This window comes from Acanthochromis polyacanthus, chromosome 11 (assembly GCF_021347895.1).
Source record: "Acanthochromis polyacanthus isolate Apoly-LR-REF ecotype Palm Island chromosome 11, KAUST_Apoly_ChrSc, whole genome shotgun sequence".
NCBI lineage: Eukaryota > Metazoa > Chordata > Actinopteri > Pomacentridae > Acanthochromis > Acanthochromis polyacanthus.
The window spans coordinates 38,743,595-38,756,811 of NC_067123.1; the positions used below are offsets into that span (position 1 = coordinate 38,743,595).

General features: G+C 37.6%; 1 protein-coding gene across 1 annotated transcript; it reads right to left on the reverse strand.

The window, feature by feature from the left end:
- Positions 1-415: 415 nt before the first annotated feature.
- lye (lymphocyte antigen-6, epidermis) lies at positions 416-4,705 on the reverse strand. Its single transcript, XM_022221016.2, has 3 exons — positions 4,502-4,705; positions 3,094-3,204; positions 416-755 (listed from the first exon to the last, which is right to left on the reverse strand). Exons 1-3 carry the CDS (start codon positions 4,551-4,553, stop codon positions 532-534), a joined length of 387 nt encoding a protein of 128 aa, XP_022076708.1. The 5' UTR covers positions 4,554-4,705; the 3' UTR covers positions 416-531.
- Between the last annotated feature and the right edge of the window lie 8,512 nt (positions 4,706-13,217).

The window sequence follows — 13,217 nt, forward strand, 5'->3', positions numbered from 1 at the left end:
GTTCTACTACAATATATAGTTCTGGGTTAATCACTGACACTGGTTGGTTGGTTTTGTGTTTGGTTGGTTGTTTTTGTGGTTGGTTGGTTTGGCTGGTTGGTTGGTTGGTTTTGTGTTTGGTTGGTTGGTTGGTTGGTTGGTTGGTTGGTTGGTTTTGTGTTTGGTTGGTTGTTTTTGTGTTTGGTTGGTTGGTTGGTTGGTTGGTTGGTTGGTACTTTATTAATCCCAGGGGAAATTCAAAGGAATTCATGCTGTTGTCTTAAAAATAGCCACATGAAAACACTGCTGTAACTAAAAAATACAACTGCTGAATGTGAAGTCCATCAAGGCTGCTTAAACTCAACCAATTAAATCAAATAAATGTCACATACTAACTTGTGTCTGTGTGTGCAATGACAAAAGATGTAAAAACAGGTCATTGTGATGACTTTATTGATTGAGTTATATTAAAACGATAATTTCATAAAATTAATTGTGATAAATGCTTAAATCGGTGCAAATGTAAATAATCAACTTGGAGATCTTGTAGGACTACATCTCCCAGAATCCCCACAGAAAGGACAAGATGGCGGCGCAGAGGGCCACCGTCAGAGGAAGCTGGACGGTTGTGGCTCCGTTACACAGAGTTGTGTTGCAGCACACGAAGCTGCTGGTGTATCCGGCTCCCAGGAGGGTTCCGGTCAGCGTCACCCCACAGAGATCCGAGTCCAGGCAGCCACGAGTGTGAAGGCTGAGAGGACCGGTGGAGTTGAATTCTGTGAGGACAGAAACAGAAAACACATGGAAACATGAAGGACGCTTTGGGTTCAGGTCAACACTCAGCAAGAAGGTGCTACAGTTTAGAGAAGTTAAGATTATATCCACACAAGTAACTGGACAAGCACTCAGGGAAATTGGGACATTTTTGTCATTTTGTCTCATTTTTGTCGTTTTGTGTCTTGTTTTGGTCATTTTATATCTTATTTTGATCATTTTGTATCTCATTTTCGTCGTTTTGTCTGGCTTTTGTCATTTTGTGTCTCGTTTTTGTCATTTTGTGTCTCATTTTTGACATTTTGTGTCTTGTTTTCTTTATTTTGTATCTTGTTTTGATCATTTTGTGTCTCATCTTTGGCATTTTGTCTTGTTTTTGTCACTTTGTGTCTCATTTTGATCATTTGGTCTGGTTTTTGTTGTTTTGTGTCTCATTTTTTGCCATTTCCTGTCTTGTTTTGGTCATTTTGTGTCTCATTTTTGTCATTTCCTCTCTTGTTTTGGTTATTTTGTGTCTCATTTTTGTCATTTTTAAATTTAGACTTTATTTTTACATGAGTTTATTTCAGATTTTGTGATCAAATAATGGTACCCCAATTGGTTTTATTTAGCTAACGTTTGATTTGGTCTTTTGGGGCTGAAAAGTGAAGCCAATGCACAGAAACTGCAGTTCCTCAAATGTCCACTTGAGGCTCCCAAAGCGAGTCAATCCCCTCAGAGAGTTTTAATGTTAAAATGTCCAACTTTACAGCAGAAATAAACACATTTACAGTATGGTGTGATGAATAGTTTTGGCCTCTGTAGTGAATTTCTGTGTCCATGACAACTGTACAGATGGAGAGTTTTGATAAATCTCATTTGTTACGAATATATAGAGGCTTAAAGTTGTTTATATTTAAGGATGTGACCACTTTGAGTGACTTTGGGTCAGGTCTGCATGCCTCAGCTCAGCTTGCTATCTAATCCTGTGTGAAGCTGTCACCACTCTGATGGAATTAGGTGTGAAATACGGTCATTGCTTGTAAATAAAGCTTCACAGATGGATTAGAATCAAAGCACTGAATGTTTTGACCTTCTAATCTCTGTTCATGCTCCAGAGGATGACAGTAAGAGAACTATGCGGGTCAAAAGGGCAGTGGCGCTGGTGTGCAAGGTGTCTTTTTATCCATTCTAGTTTCAAGCTTTTCAGTGGAAAATCCACGCCAGGGTTGCTGGTTCCCCCAGAACCAGATCAACCTGCTGGGTGGCATCAGGGGAAAACAAGCTGCTACTAAACCAGCAACCCGGATCACCTCTAAGCAACTAGAGCAGGTTTTAAAGCTGGAATGCAACCAGAGGTCAAATTTTCTGTGTCAGAATTTAACTAAACAAATTAAGGGATATTTACAGAAAACATAATGGAGGCTTTTGGAGCAGCTGACTGCATTGCCTGGTTGTACTTCTGCCTTGTTCATGTTGTCATCTGGATCAATATATAACTGAGAGACTTCTGAAGTCCATGGGATATATCTGCATACACTTTTATTAAAAGTTTTTATGTTCATTATGATCATGTCTTTACAAATTCCATGATTATTATGGAAACAATCACTTATTAATCTAAAATGACTGGATATCACTAAAATGTCAACTAAATAACCGTCTGAATTTAACAACAACCACCTTCTAATTAGCTAAACAATAATAAAATGAGCTGATTCAGAAATAGATTGGATTGTGTTCTTTTATTAAGTTGAGATAATCATGACAGCTATTTCTTTTTTGGCAATTTATCAAATTTTATATGGAAAATAGACTTTTTGTACCATAGTTGTCATTTCTGCTGTTTTCAGGCCTAAAACCAACATGGCCGCCTATAACCAAACACCACATGGCATTTTTAAACAAAGATTCTTCTAAATATTATACATACAGTTGAGTAAAATTGAAACTGAAAGCTATTTATAAAGATACTGTAGTAAACCTGTTGACTACTTTATATCATGTAACTCAGAATGCCTTGGGGTCTTCCAGTCTTTTCTTCAGGAGGAAATTACATCATGTGGAGCAGATCATGTGATCTGGAATTAACACTTCCTGGAGAGGTGTTTATGTAATGGGGAACTTAGTTAGAAGTGATTTCTCAGACACAGATACAATCAGTTATTTTGTGTTATAAAATGACACAAATGACCACGGAAAAACACAAAATGACCCAATGAGACACAAAATGACAAGAGACACACAACACAACTACAAAAAGTCGCAAAATGACCACAGAGACACACAAAAGTATCACAAACAGACTGAAAACGGCCACAAAGGGGCCATCAGCCATCAGTGTCGTAGACGTTGACTTACGAGCTTCTCCGGTGTAGCAGCGCTCGGTGGCGTTGTTACAGGTCACATCACTTCCAAACAGACACGTATTGAACACTCCCACAGGACACCGACGACAGGTCAGACACTGAGCTGCTCGACAGAAAAAACAGCATCAGAATCACAGACACTCACTCAACAGCATAGCAGGAAAGTTTCTGAAGCAGCTGCACTCGTTTGTGGAAATTTTTCTGAAGTCATCTTTACCCTGTGGCTGTAAAAGGTGGAAACGCTCATTTATTGTAGCTTAAGTCAAGTATTTAGTTACTTTCCATGCAATGGGCAAACATTTATTTTTCTTTCTGTACTGCCACAACATCTTCCTCAAGAGGGACTTTAAACCAGGGGTGTCCAACATGAGGCCCGTGGGCCAAAAGTGGTCCTCCAGAGGGTCCAATCCGGCCCTCAAAGTATAAAAATTCCAGAGAAGACATTAACTGCAGATTTGAAATTAGTAAAACTATAAATTTAAAATCATTTCTAGACCATGACAAGTTGTTTGGATCAGAAAGTAAAATACTAGATTGTTCTTTTGTCATTTCGTGTCTCATTTTTGTAATATTTTCTCTTGTTTTTGTTGTTTTTTGTCCAACTTTTGGCATTTGTTTTTTGTTGATTTGTTTCTTGTTTTTATTGTTTTGTTTCGCTTCATTTGTTTTGTCGTGTCGTGTTTTTTTGTCTCACTCGCCTCATTTTTGTCGTTTGTCCATTTCCTTGTCGCTTTTTTGTCTAATTTTTGTAATATTTTTTTGTGTTTTTGTTTGTCTTTTTTGTCTGATTTTTGCCATATGTCTCATGTTTTTGTCGTTTTGTGTTTCCTTTTGGTCTTGCTTGTCTTTTTGTCCTATTTTTGTCATTTTGTGTGTTGCTTTATTCGTTGTTTCATGCATCGTCTGTCATTTTGTGTAATTTTTTTGTCTCGTTTTTTTCCTTTGTCCATTTCTTTGTCATTTTGTCACTTTTTTTGCCTCTTTTTTATTTTGTTTTGTGTCATTTTGTCTCACTTTTGTAATATTTTGTCTTGTTTTGTTGTTGTTTGTCTTTTTTTGTTATTATGCTGTGATTTTACTGGTCCTTTCAGATCAAATTAGGTTAAATGTGATCCCTGAACTAAGATGAGTCTGACACCCCTGCTCTAAACTGAACTTCTTCTAATCAGTGCTGCTCCATACTTATTAAAACCAGCAGAGACTTGATCACAAACCTCCAGTTATTTCACCGCTAGCCTTTGTCTTTGGTCATCATGAGACATTCTGGTCAATGATCAGAGCAGTTATTGTCCTCCGTTATAATGAAAATCACACTTTGACGATGCAGAGGGAATAAATAAAGTCCATTCACTTGGTCCACTGTCTGCCTTCACCACATAAATTAAATATACTGAACTCACCCGCTGCGATGAAGGCGCTCAGGACGATCGCCGCCCTCCAGAAGTTCTCCATGGTTCTCGGGGTGAACAAGGTCAGCTTAATCCTCGTTAAACAAACTGTTTGTTTGACGTCTAAACACCTGCTTCAGTCTGATGAGCCTCTAAGGAAACAATGACTTGATCTTAAAGAAGAGGCGACGGTAACGTGCAAGAATGAGGTCCATCAGGTTTTTTGTTCCAGTAGTTTCAACAGGAAGTCTTTAGAACAAAAACCCAGACTCTGCTCAAATACTCTCAGCTTGAAGGAAGTCAAAGTCTCATCCTGAGCAGGAAGAACTTTTATTATTTGTTCACCACATTACAGTTTAAAGTCACCTCAGTGCATGAAGAAGTTGTTAGTTTGTGGGCCTCTGTAGAAGCCCCCAGTCATACTAAAGAGAACCAAGAGAACGAGACGCAAAATGGTTGGTTTTTGAGTCTTTTTGTGACAGTTTTGTCTCTTTTTCTGGCCATTCTGAGCTTTTCAGTGGTAGTTTTTCCCCTTTTTGTAACCATTTTGTGTCTTTTATGGTTGTTTTTCCCCTTTTTGTAGCCATTTTGTGCATTTTTCTGGTCGTTTTGCCCCTTTCAGAGGCCATTTTGTGCCTTTTTGATGGTAGTTTTGCCATTTTGTAGCCATTCTGTGTCATTTAATGGTAGTTTTCCCCATTTTTGTAGTCATTTTGTGCCTTTTTGTGGTCATTTTGCCCCTTTCAGCGGCCATTTTGTGCCTTTTCGATGGCAGTTTTGCCCTTTTTTTTTATCCATTCTGTGCCATTTTATGGTAGTTTTGCCCCATCTATAGTCATTTTGGGCCTTTTATAGATGTTTTGTCCCATTGTTGTAGTCCTCTTCTGCTTGTTTATAGTAGTTTTGCCCCTTTTTGTAGCATTTTGGGCCTTTTTCTGGTAGTTTTGCCCCTTTCTGTAGCCATTTTGTGCCGAGTTGTGGTTGTTTTACCCCATTTAGTAGCCATTCCGTGCATTTTTAATTGTAGTTTTGCCCCTTTTTGTTGCCATTACATGCTTTTTTATGATTGTTTGCCCATTTTTTGTAGCCATTCTTCCTCTTTTTCTGGTAGCTTTCCCCGTTTTTGAAGTCATTTTGTACCTTTTTTTGGTTGTTTTGCCACACTTAGTAGCCATTTTGTGCCTTTCATGGCAGTTTGTGCATAAATGTTCAGATACAAGTCTAAAGTCATATTTACATGTGTAAAAATCATGTTTGAATAGTAAATATAACATGAAAATACTTAAGTAATACGTATATACATCATCTCTTGGAAAAAATATTTTTGTAGCGTTCCACTGTGACTGTTAGTGATGCAATGACTATGTAAGCTTTGTAGCATTTTAGAATTTGCAGCTGGATCAGGTGGAGTTTGAATGTGTCAGAGCATTTCCCAAACAATGATGATTATTCACTTTGTTGCTCACAATCCAGCCCCATTCTTAAGAGACTAAAACATCAAAGTGAAGGCCGAAATATTGCCTGTGGTCATGTGTAACTGAGTTATTTGTTCTGAACAGGATTTGATGAGATTACAGAAAGCAGCTCTGGTGTTTTTTCATTCTGAGGCTGACAGTGTTTCTGTGCGTCGGACGAGCAAAAACATTTTCAACTTCTTCCACAAAAATGAATTTCCCGTTGAGCTGCAGGAGAAGCAGAGATCTTCTCACAGAAAAACAAACAAAAGACACAAATCTTCTTTGAAATACGGGGATGCTGCTCAGGATGGGATTCAAATCAGTGAATTGGCTGAAAATTGTAAATTAATATTATATTACATTATGCTGAGGACTGAAATAAAACAACCACAAAAGCCGCAAAATGGCTATTAAATGGTGCAAAATAACCATAAAAGTCATAAAAATGCCTACAAAAAGTTGCAAAAGGACTATAAAAAGGGGCAAAATGGCTACAAAAATGGGCAAAGCAACCACAAAAGTCACAAAATGGTGACTAAAAGTAGCAGAACAACTATGAAAGGCACAGAATGGTTACAAAAAGAGGTAAACCACCATTAAAAAGGCACAAAATGGCTACAAAAATGGTCAAAACTGCCATAAAAGGTGTGAAATGGCTAGAAAGAGGCAAAACAGCCACAAAAAGACATAAAAAAGAAACATAAACCAAAAATTCCACGTCTCTTTCCGTCTTGGTTCTCTTTAGTATGAGTGGGGGGCTCTACATGTCTATGAAAAGGGGCCCACAAACTAATAATCTGTTCAGGCACTGAGCAGATTTTAAACTGTAATGTGGTGAACAAATAATAAAAGTTCTTCCTGCTCAGGATGAGATTTTGACTTCCTTCAAGCTGAGAATATTTGGCAGAGTCGGGTTTTTTTTTCTTCAAGTAGCTTTAAAAGGAAGTCTGAAGATGTTGCGTACTTAAAAGTTTATTTACTTTGAAAAGCCACATTTGTGTAGTTGAAAATCCCTCCCTGGGCGACTAAAGTGGTCATAGCCTGAGATGACTAAAATCTTCCACACAATGATGCATTCATCAGTGGTGAAGAATCAGCTGATTACAGTGACTCAGCATCATCCAAAATATCTGAAGTGGCTATCACACCCTCTCTGGTAAGTAGTTTAGACAAAATCTAAAGATAAAAGCTCTTACTTTGAAAAAATGTCAGCGTTTAGCAATGTGGAGTACAAAACACTTTGAAAATGGTATGAAACATGGAAAAACCTTGTTGTGGTTCTACGATCTGTCCTTATGTTCAGCAGGAACTGTTTGACTTTGTGCTGGACGTGCGGCCACACCTCAGTCTGTACTTTCAGGGCAGGTTTTTTTATGATCGGCAGCAGTAAACAAACTGTGGTTTAATCCAGCAGGAGTCAGTAAACAGGCAAACACTACCCATCAAGAGTTAAAGTCGACTATGAAGTGCTTCCTACCCAGTCTTCCATAGAAGCAGCTGAACTGGGAGTCATTGTAGGCCTTCTTGGAGGACCACAGGCATCTACCTCCGATGTTTACCCCACAGGTTTGACAGATCAGAGACTCACCTGAACACACATTCAGAGAGAAACAACTGAAGTCATCATTACCTAATATACACCCCCTGGCAAAAGTTTTAGGACACTTTCTAATTTATTTGCATGGGAAAGTGTCCTAAAACTTTTGACATGGGGTGTACTTATGATGTAAATGTGCTGAAATGTAATTACCAAAAGCTTCCAGTAAATTAGTCGCATTTAATTTTGGATCGCAATTAAACAAAAACACCCCATAGATAATTAGATAATTAAAGCAGTTGAGAAGATGGCAGCAAACTGGCAAGTGGTGCAAGAGGTGTAATGGAAAGTCCTTATTCTACTGGCACTACTATATTTAACCGCTGACATTCATTTGGTTTTTCTTTCGCATATTTCATCTGCTAACTGTTTTCTTTCGTATCTGTCATTGTTTGTGCACAGAAGGTCTTTCACTCTGTGTTTAATGGATGTAAATCAGAGGGCCCACTTTCTGGGAAAGATCTGAGGGAGATAACTCATGCAAATAGGCCATGGAGGCGTTGGAGTACTTTGTTTGTGAAACATTTAGACAAAACGCACAAACACTGACCTTCACCTTTTCAGTTTTGTGGAAGAGCTATCGAAGTGCGACTTTATACCTTTTTAATTAAGTAAAACTACAATGCAAATGTACATATTTATATAAAAGTACAGAAGAATTAGTGTCGAGAGCATGTGGATTTTCTTGGTACAAAGTGGCAGCTCGAATACATATTTCATTATCATATTGTTCAGCACGATTTCAGTACTTTGTCTTGCTTTTATTCCTTCACTTCCATTGATTTCTATCCATATTTTTGCATCTTTGTCTTCTTGATGCACTGTTGTGTGACCTGTCATGTTATGTTGCCTTCTAGACATTCTACTTTTGCTTTGCCTGCCAAAGCATCATGTAAACTCTGTTTTTAAATCAAGTCCAGAGGATCCAGAGATAAATCTGAGGGGTACTGAGATTATTTTTGGTGTGATAATGATGGATAAAGTTCTGCTACACCAATCTGCATCCAATTTATGGAAGGGACCTTTAAGACTTTCGAGAGAACGGTTAGCTGTCAAACAAATGTAGAGTAAAAAGTTCAACACTGACATTAAAGGACATAAAGTTCAAGTCCCCCAAATTATACTATACATGCAGTATTTATTGATGTCCACACTATTGAAACCTTCAACTGTGTGACTGTGCTGCAACATCCTGAAGTCAAATGCCCAAACTGATAAATATCCTGATTGTTTAATTATATTTATTACTTAAAGTTAATGGTTTCAAAGGCAGTAAATGTTGGTAATAAAGTCTGTTCATGGCACAAGATGTTCAAAGTGTGGAAATCTCATCTCATGTTCATTCATTTACATTTAAAACACTGTTCGAGTGCAGACCGTTTCTCTTTGTACCAACGTGCTCTTACCTGTAAAAACATTGCTACCAACGATGCACAGATCAATAGATTTTTCATCTTGTTTTTCCAGCAATGTGCATTTCATAGAAAAAGTACAAAAAAGATCCCAAAGAGGCGTTCAGCGATCCAGCCAACAGTCCAGATAAGTGTCTGAAGAGGCTTCAGATGAGGTTCATCAGCTCCACTGGACTCTTTTTATATCCAAGAAGCACCATCAGGGGCTTGTACTGATAATTCTGAGACAATAGAATATTGTCCTTGATTTTTATCTTTCAACTGTCAACATATCCTCTAACGTCACTATAAAACAGGTTTGTTTGACAAGATGAAGCAGAACAAATAGAAAATGAGATAGAGGACGTCTCAATGAAAGCATAATTGATTCTAATTAAACCTTTGTAAACTTGGGGTTATTTTAGGATATTTTAGAATATTTGAATACAGTCTATTACAATCGTGCGTTGGTCTGCTCCACTCACAGACATGCAATGTGGGAAACTTCACCATGGGTTCTTGACTTGCCCACAAAATGGCAGCCTGCTTCGTGGAAACAGCTATAAAACGCCTAAGAAAAGTGCCAAATAAACACCCAGCTGGTTGAACAACAAAGGAATCACAGCTCACTAGCTGGGCTCACCGTGCTGCATACACAAATACAGCGTTTTATCTGGTATTGGACACAGGATCACATGAAATGGTGGGCAGGAAACACAATCAACTATGACAAAAGGTAATTATAAAGGCAGACTGAAAGGATTAACTGGGACAGAAGCAATCCTTTTAATAACATACCTGCTGCATTCACCTCCAGCCACCACAGAACCAAACGACAGCCTGGATAAAACAGGTGAACAAGTCCTACAGGTGTCTGACATATTCTGGCCCTGATGAGGCACTTGACCCTAAGGTGGAGTCAGAACTGGGGCTGCGTTCACAAGTACCATACAGGAGATTTAGCAGCAGCTGAGGAGCATTTTCCACCACATTACTATAAGAAAAGTAAATGTATTTCAAGACTTCCATCTCTGTGTATGGAGCTACAAGGCGAAGTACAGTTAGGTTTGGGCGTCCAAAGTCATAATGTCAAATGTTTTATGAAAAGATCAAGTTGTTTCATTTATCATTCCTACCATTTGTTAAAACCCTCGAAAATAATGTATATAGTTGATAAAAAGTGTCAGAATATTAGTTTAAAGTGTGTAAAAGTCTGATCTGTTTAATAAAGTCAAAAGATTTTTACAGCAGTGATATTATTGTGTGTATAGATGCTACCCATAACTGCAAATAGAAATAATATAAAAATAAATTGTCTAAAACTATAAGGGTATGTACAAAGGAATATTACAGTAAAATATTAAATAACAAAAACAGTATGAAAGGAATATGGGTAATACTAAACAGTCTTAGTTAACCTCCATACTTTATTGAAAATAAAATAAAAAAAGGACAATATGGAAGAAGTTGTTAATAGTTTTAACAACTCTTTTTGTAAATGTTGGACCAAAACTGCTGGTGAATGTCATCTGAGGATTGGAATGATGATATTATAGATGGGAATCCCAGCTCAATGTTCTTCAAAATCGTGGAAGGACACAAAAAAATAGATATTGTAAGTAAACTTAAATACAAAACATCTACTGATTGGAATGAAATGGACACGGAAATTGTTTAAATGGTCAATGAGGGATTTCAGAGCCACTAATATGCAACTTATCATTACAAAATGGGTCAGTTTCCAAATAAAATAAAAACTGGGGATAGACACCACCTCACAAATTGTAGACCTGTTTCTTGGCTTCTGCAGTTCTCCAGAATTCTAGAAAAGCTGTTCATTAACAGATTAGATGAATTCACAGACAAACATAAACTACTTTCTGATTTTCGTCAAACAGCTCAACATCACTGGCTTTAACAGAATCAACTAAGGATAAATGACAAACACAATAGATCACAAACATGCAGTAGAAGTATTTATCAGTCTCAAAAAAGCTTTTGACACCATAAACCAAGACGTATTAATCAGTAAGTTTGAATGGTATGGGATGAGGGGCGTGTAAAGTTACTTAATGGACAGGAAACTGTTTGTGAAGTTGGGATAGTATTCATCATTGTGTTTGGACATTGCTTGTGGCGTCCCCCAGGGGTCAGTGTTGGGTCTCAAGCGGGTTTTAATATATACAAATGACATCTACAAAATGTCAAAAGCATCACAGATGATTCAAGTATTTTCTGTTTTTTGGGGTGATTTACAGAAGCCACTGTGAATTAAATAAATAAATAATGATTATTAAACTGAAGTAAAACTGAATTCATGTTATTTAGATAGATAGATAGATAGATAGATAGATAGATAGATAGATAGATAGATAGATAGATAGATAGATAGATAGATAGATAGATACTAAAGGCTAGAAACTGGAGGAAACAGTTAGCATGAATCTGTTAAAGGTTGCAACAGAGCATTATAAACTAAAATGATCTGTACTAAAAGCAAACAGTCAAAATGAGAAATTATGTTTTTTATGCCATTTGTTGATTTCATATAAAGCCATGCTAGCTGATTCCCCTGCCTGTTAAGCTAAGCTTGGTTGGACTGGGATAAACAAGGTAGCTAGCAGCTTAGCTTAGCGTAAAGACCAGAAACTGGGGGAAACAGCTAGCATGTTAACAAAAGTTGTAACAGAGCATTATAAACGTAAATTATCAGTACATAAAGCAAACTGTCAAAATGAGAAATTCTGATTTTTATTTGGTTTGTTGACTTCATATAAAGCCATGTAAGCTGTTTCCCCTGTCTGCTAAGCTAACTGGCTGCTAGCTTCATATTCAGTATTCAGACAGCTAACTCCCAATATGACAAACCATTTCTTAAACTACTGTTTTGTTACTTTAGTTCATTTAAATCCTGTCTCAGAGTTATTCCATCAGCCATTTACTGCGACTAAACACGCACAAACACAAAACCTACACATTTATTGTTGTAATAATCAGTGGCAAGATTTAGCTTCCGTGAAATCAGCAATAAATGTGTGTGAAAATGGCCAACACAGTGAAGTCACAGCAGTCTGGAAAGGTTTTGATACAGATTTGACATGTTAAGGTGGCCAAAAAAATGAGAATTACATAAAAGCGTAGTTACACAGTCATGATATCTACAGCGAAATGGAAATTTAGCTTTCCTGTAGCATCACCTCATGCTGTAAAGAGCCATATTGTACCAGTATCCCTCCGTTATATCACTGGGATGCACTGTGTTGTGTTATGTGTTATGTAAAGCACATCAAAGAAATTACATTGTTAATTGTAAAACTGGCTCCAGACGGCCACCAGGGCAGCGCACAGGCCTGCAGACAGGGGCATCTGGACCTGGGCAGCTCCGTTGCACAGGTCGGTGCTGCAGCAGGTAATGGTGACGGTGTAGTTGAGGGTGAGGATGGAGCCCGTCGTGTTTGCGCATCTGGTGGGCGCTATGCAGCCCTTTGCATGGACATCCAGCACGTCGGCACTAAACTCTGGAGACGAAGAGGAGAAGCAGCATCTCTGATAGGATTCTAGTCAGATTGCAATCATACAGCAGAGGTCATTCTTTGTTTTTTGAGTTAATGTCTTTAACCCTCCTGTTGTCTTTTTTTATGGACACCAAAAAATATTGTTCTCTTGTCTGAAAAAATCCCCAAAGAATCATTAGAAAATTCCCCAAATTTCAGAATATTTACAAAACCTTCAGGAAGAAAATTCCAATAATTCTTTAAAAGTTTTTTGTTTAAAAAAAATCCCCCAAATTTTGCAAGAAAATTCTTGTAAATATATCCAAAAAATGAGTAAAAATCTTCCAAAAAATCCTAAAAATATCTAAAGTGATTCCATATATAATAATAATAATAATAATAATATGTTCAATTTATATAGCGCCTTTCACAAACCCAAGGTCGCTTTACATGAACAGAGAGAACAACAACAAAACAAAAACAAAGCTGCAAGGAGGAGGAGGCAAAATGATTATTGAAAAGATGAGTTTTGAGCAGAGATTTGAAAGTAGAGAAGGAGTCACAATCACTGAGGGATTGGGGGAGTGAGTTCCAGAGCTTCGGGGCAACAGCACTGAAAGACCGCACCCCCCACGGTGGAGAATTTGGTTTGAGGGATGGAGAGGTTCTGATATCTTCTTTAAGAACATTCACAAAAAAGTCAACCAAAATCCAGTGAAATTTGCTGGATTTTGGTTGATTTTTTTTGTGAATGTTCTGAAGAAAATTTTTTTGCATCTCTATTTTTCC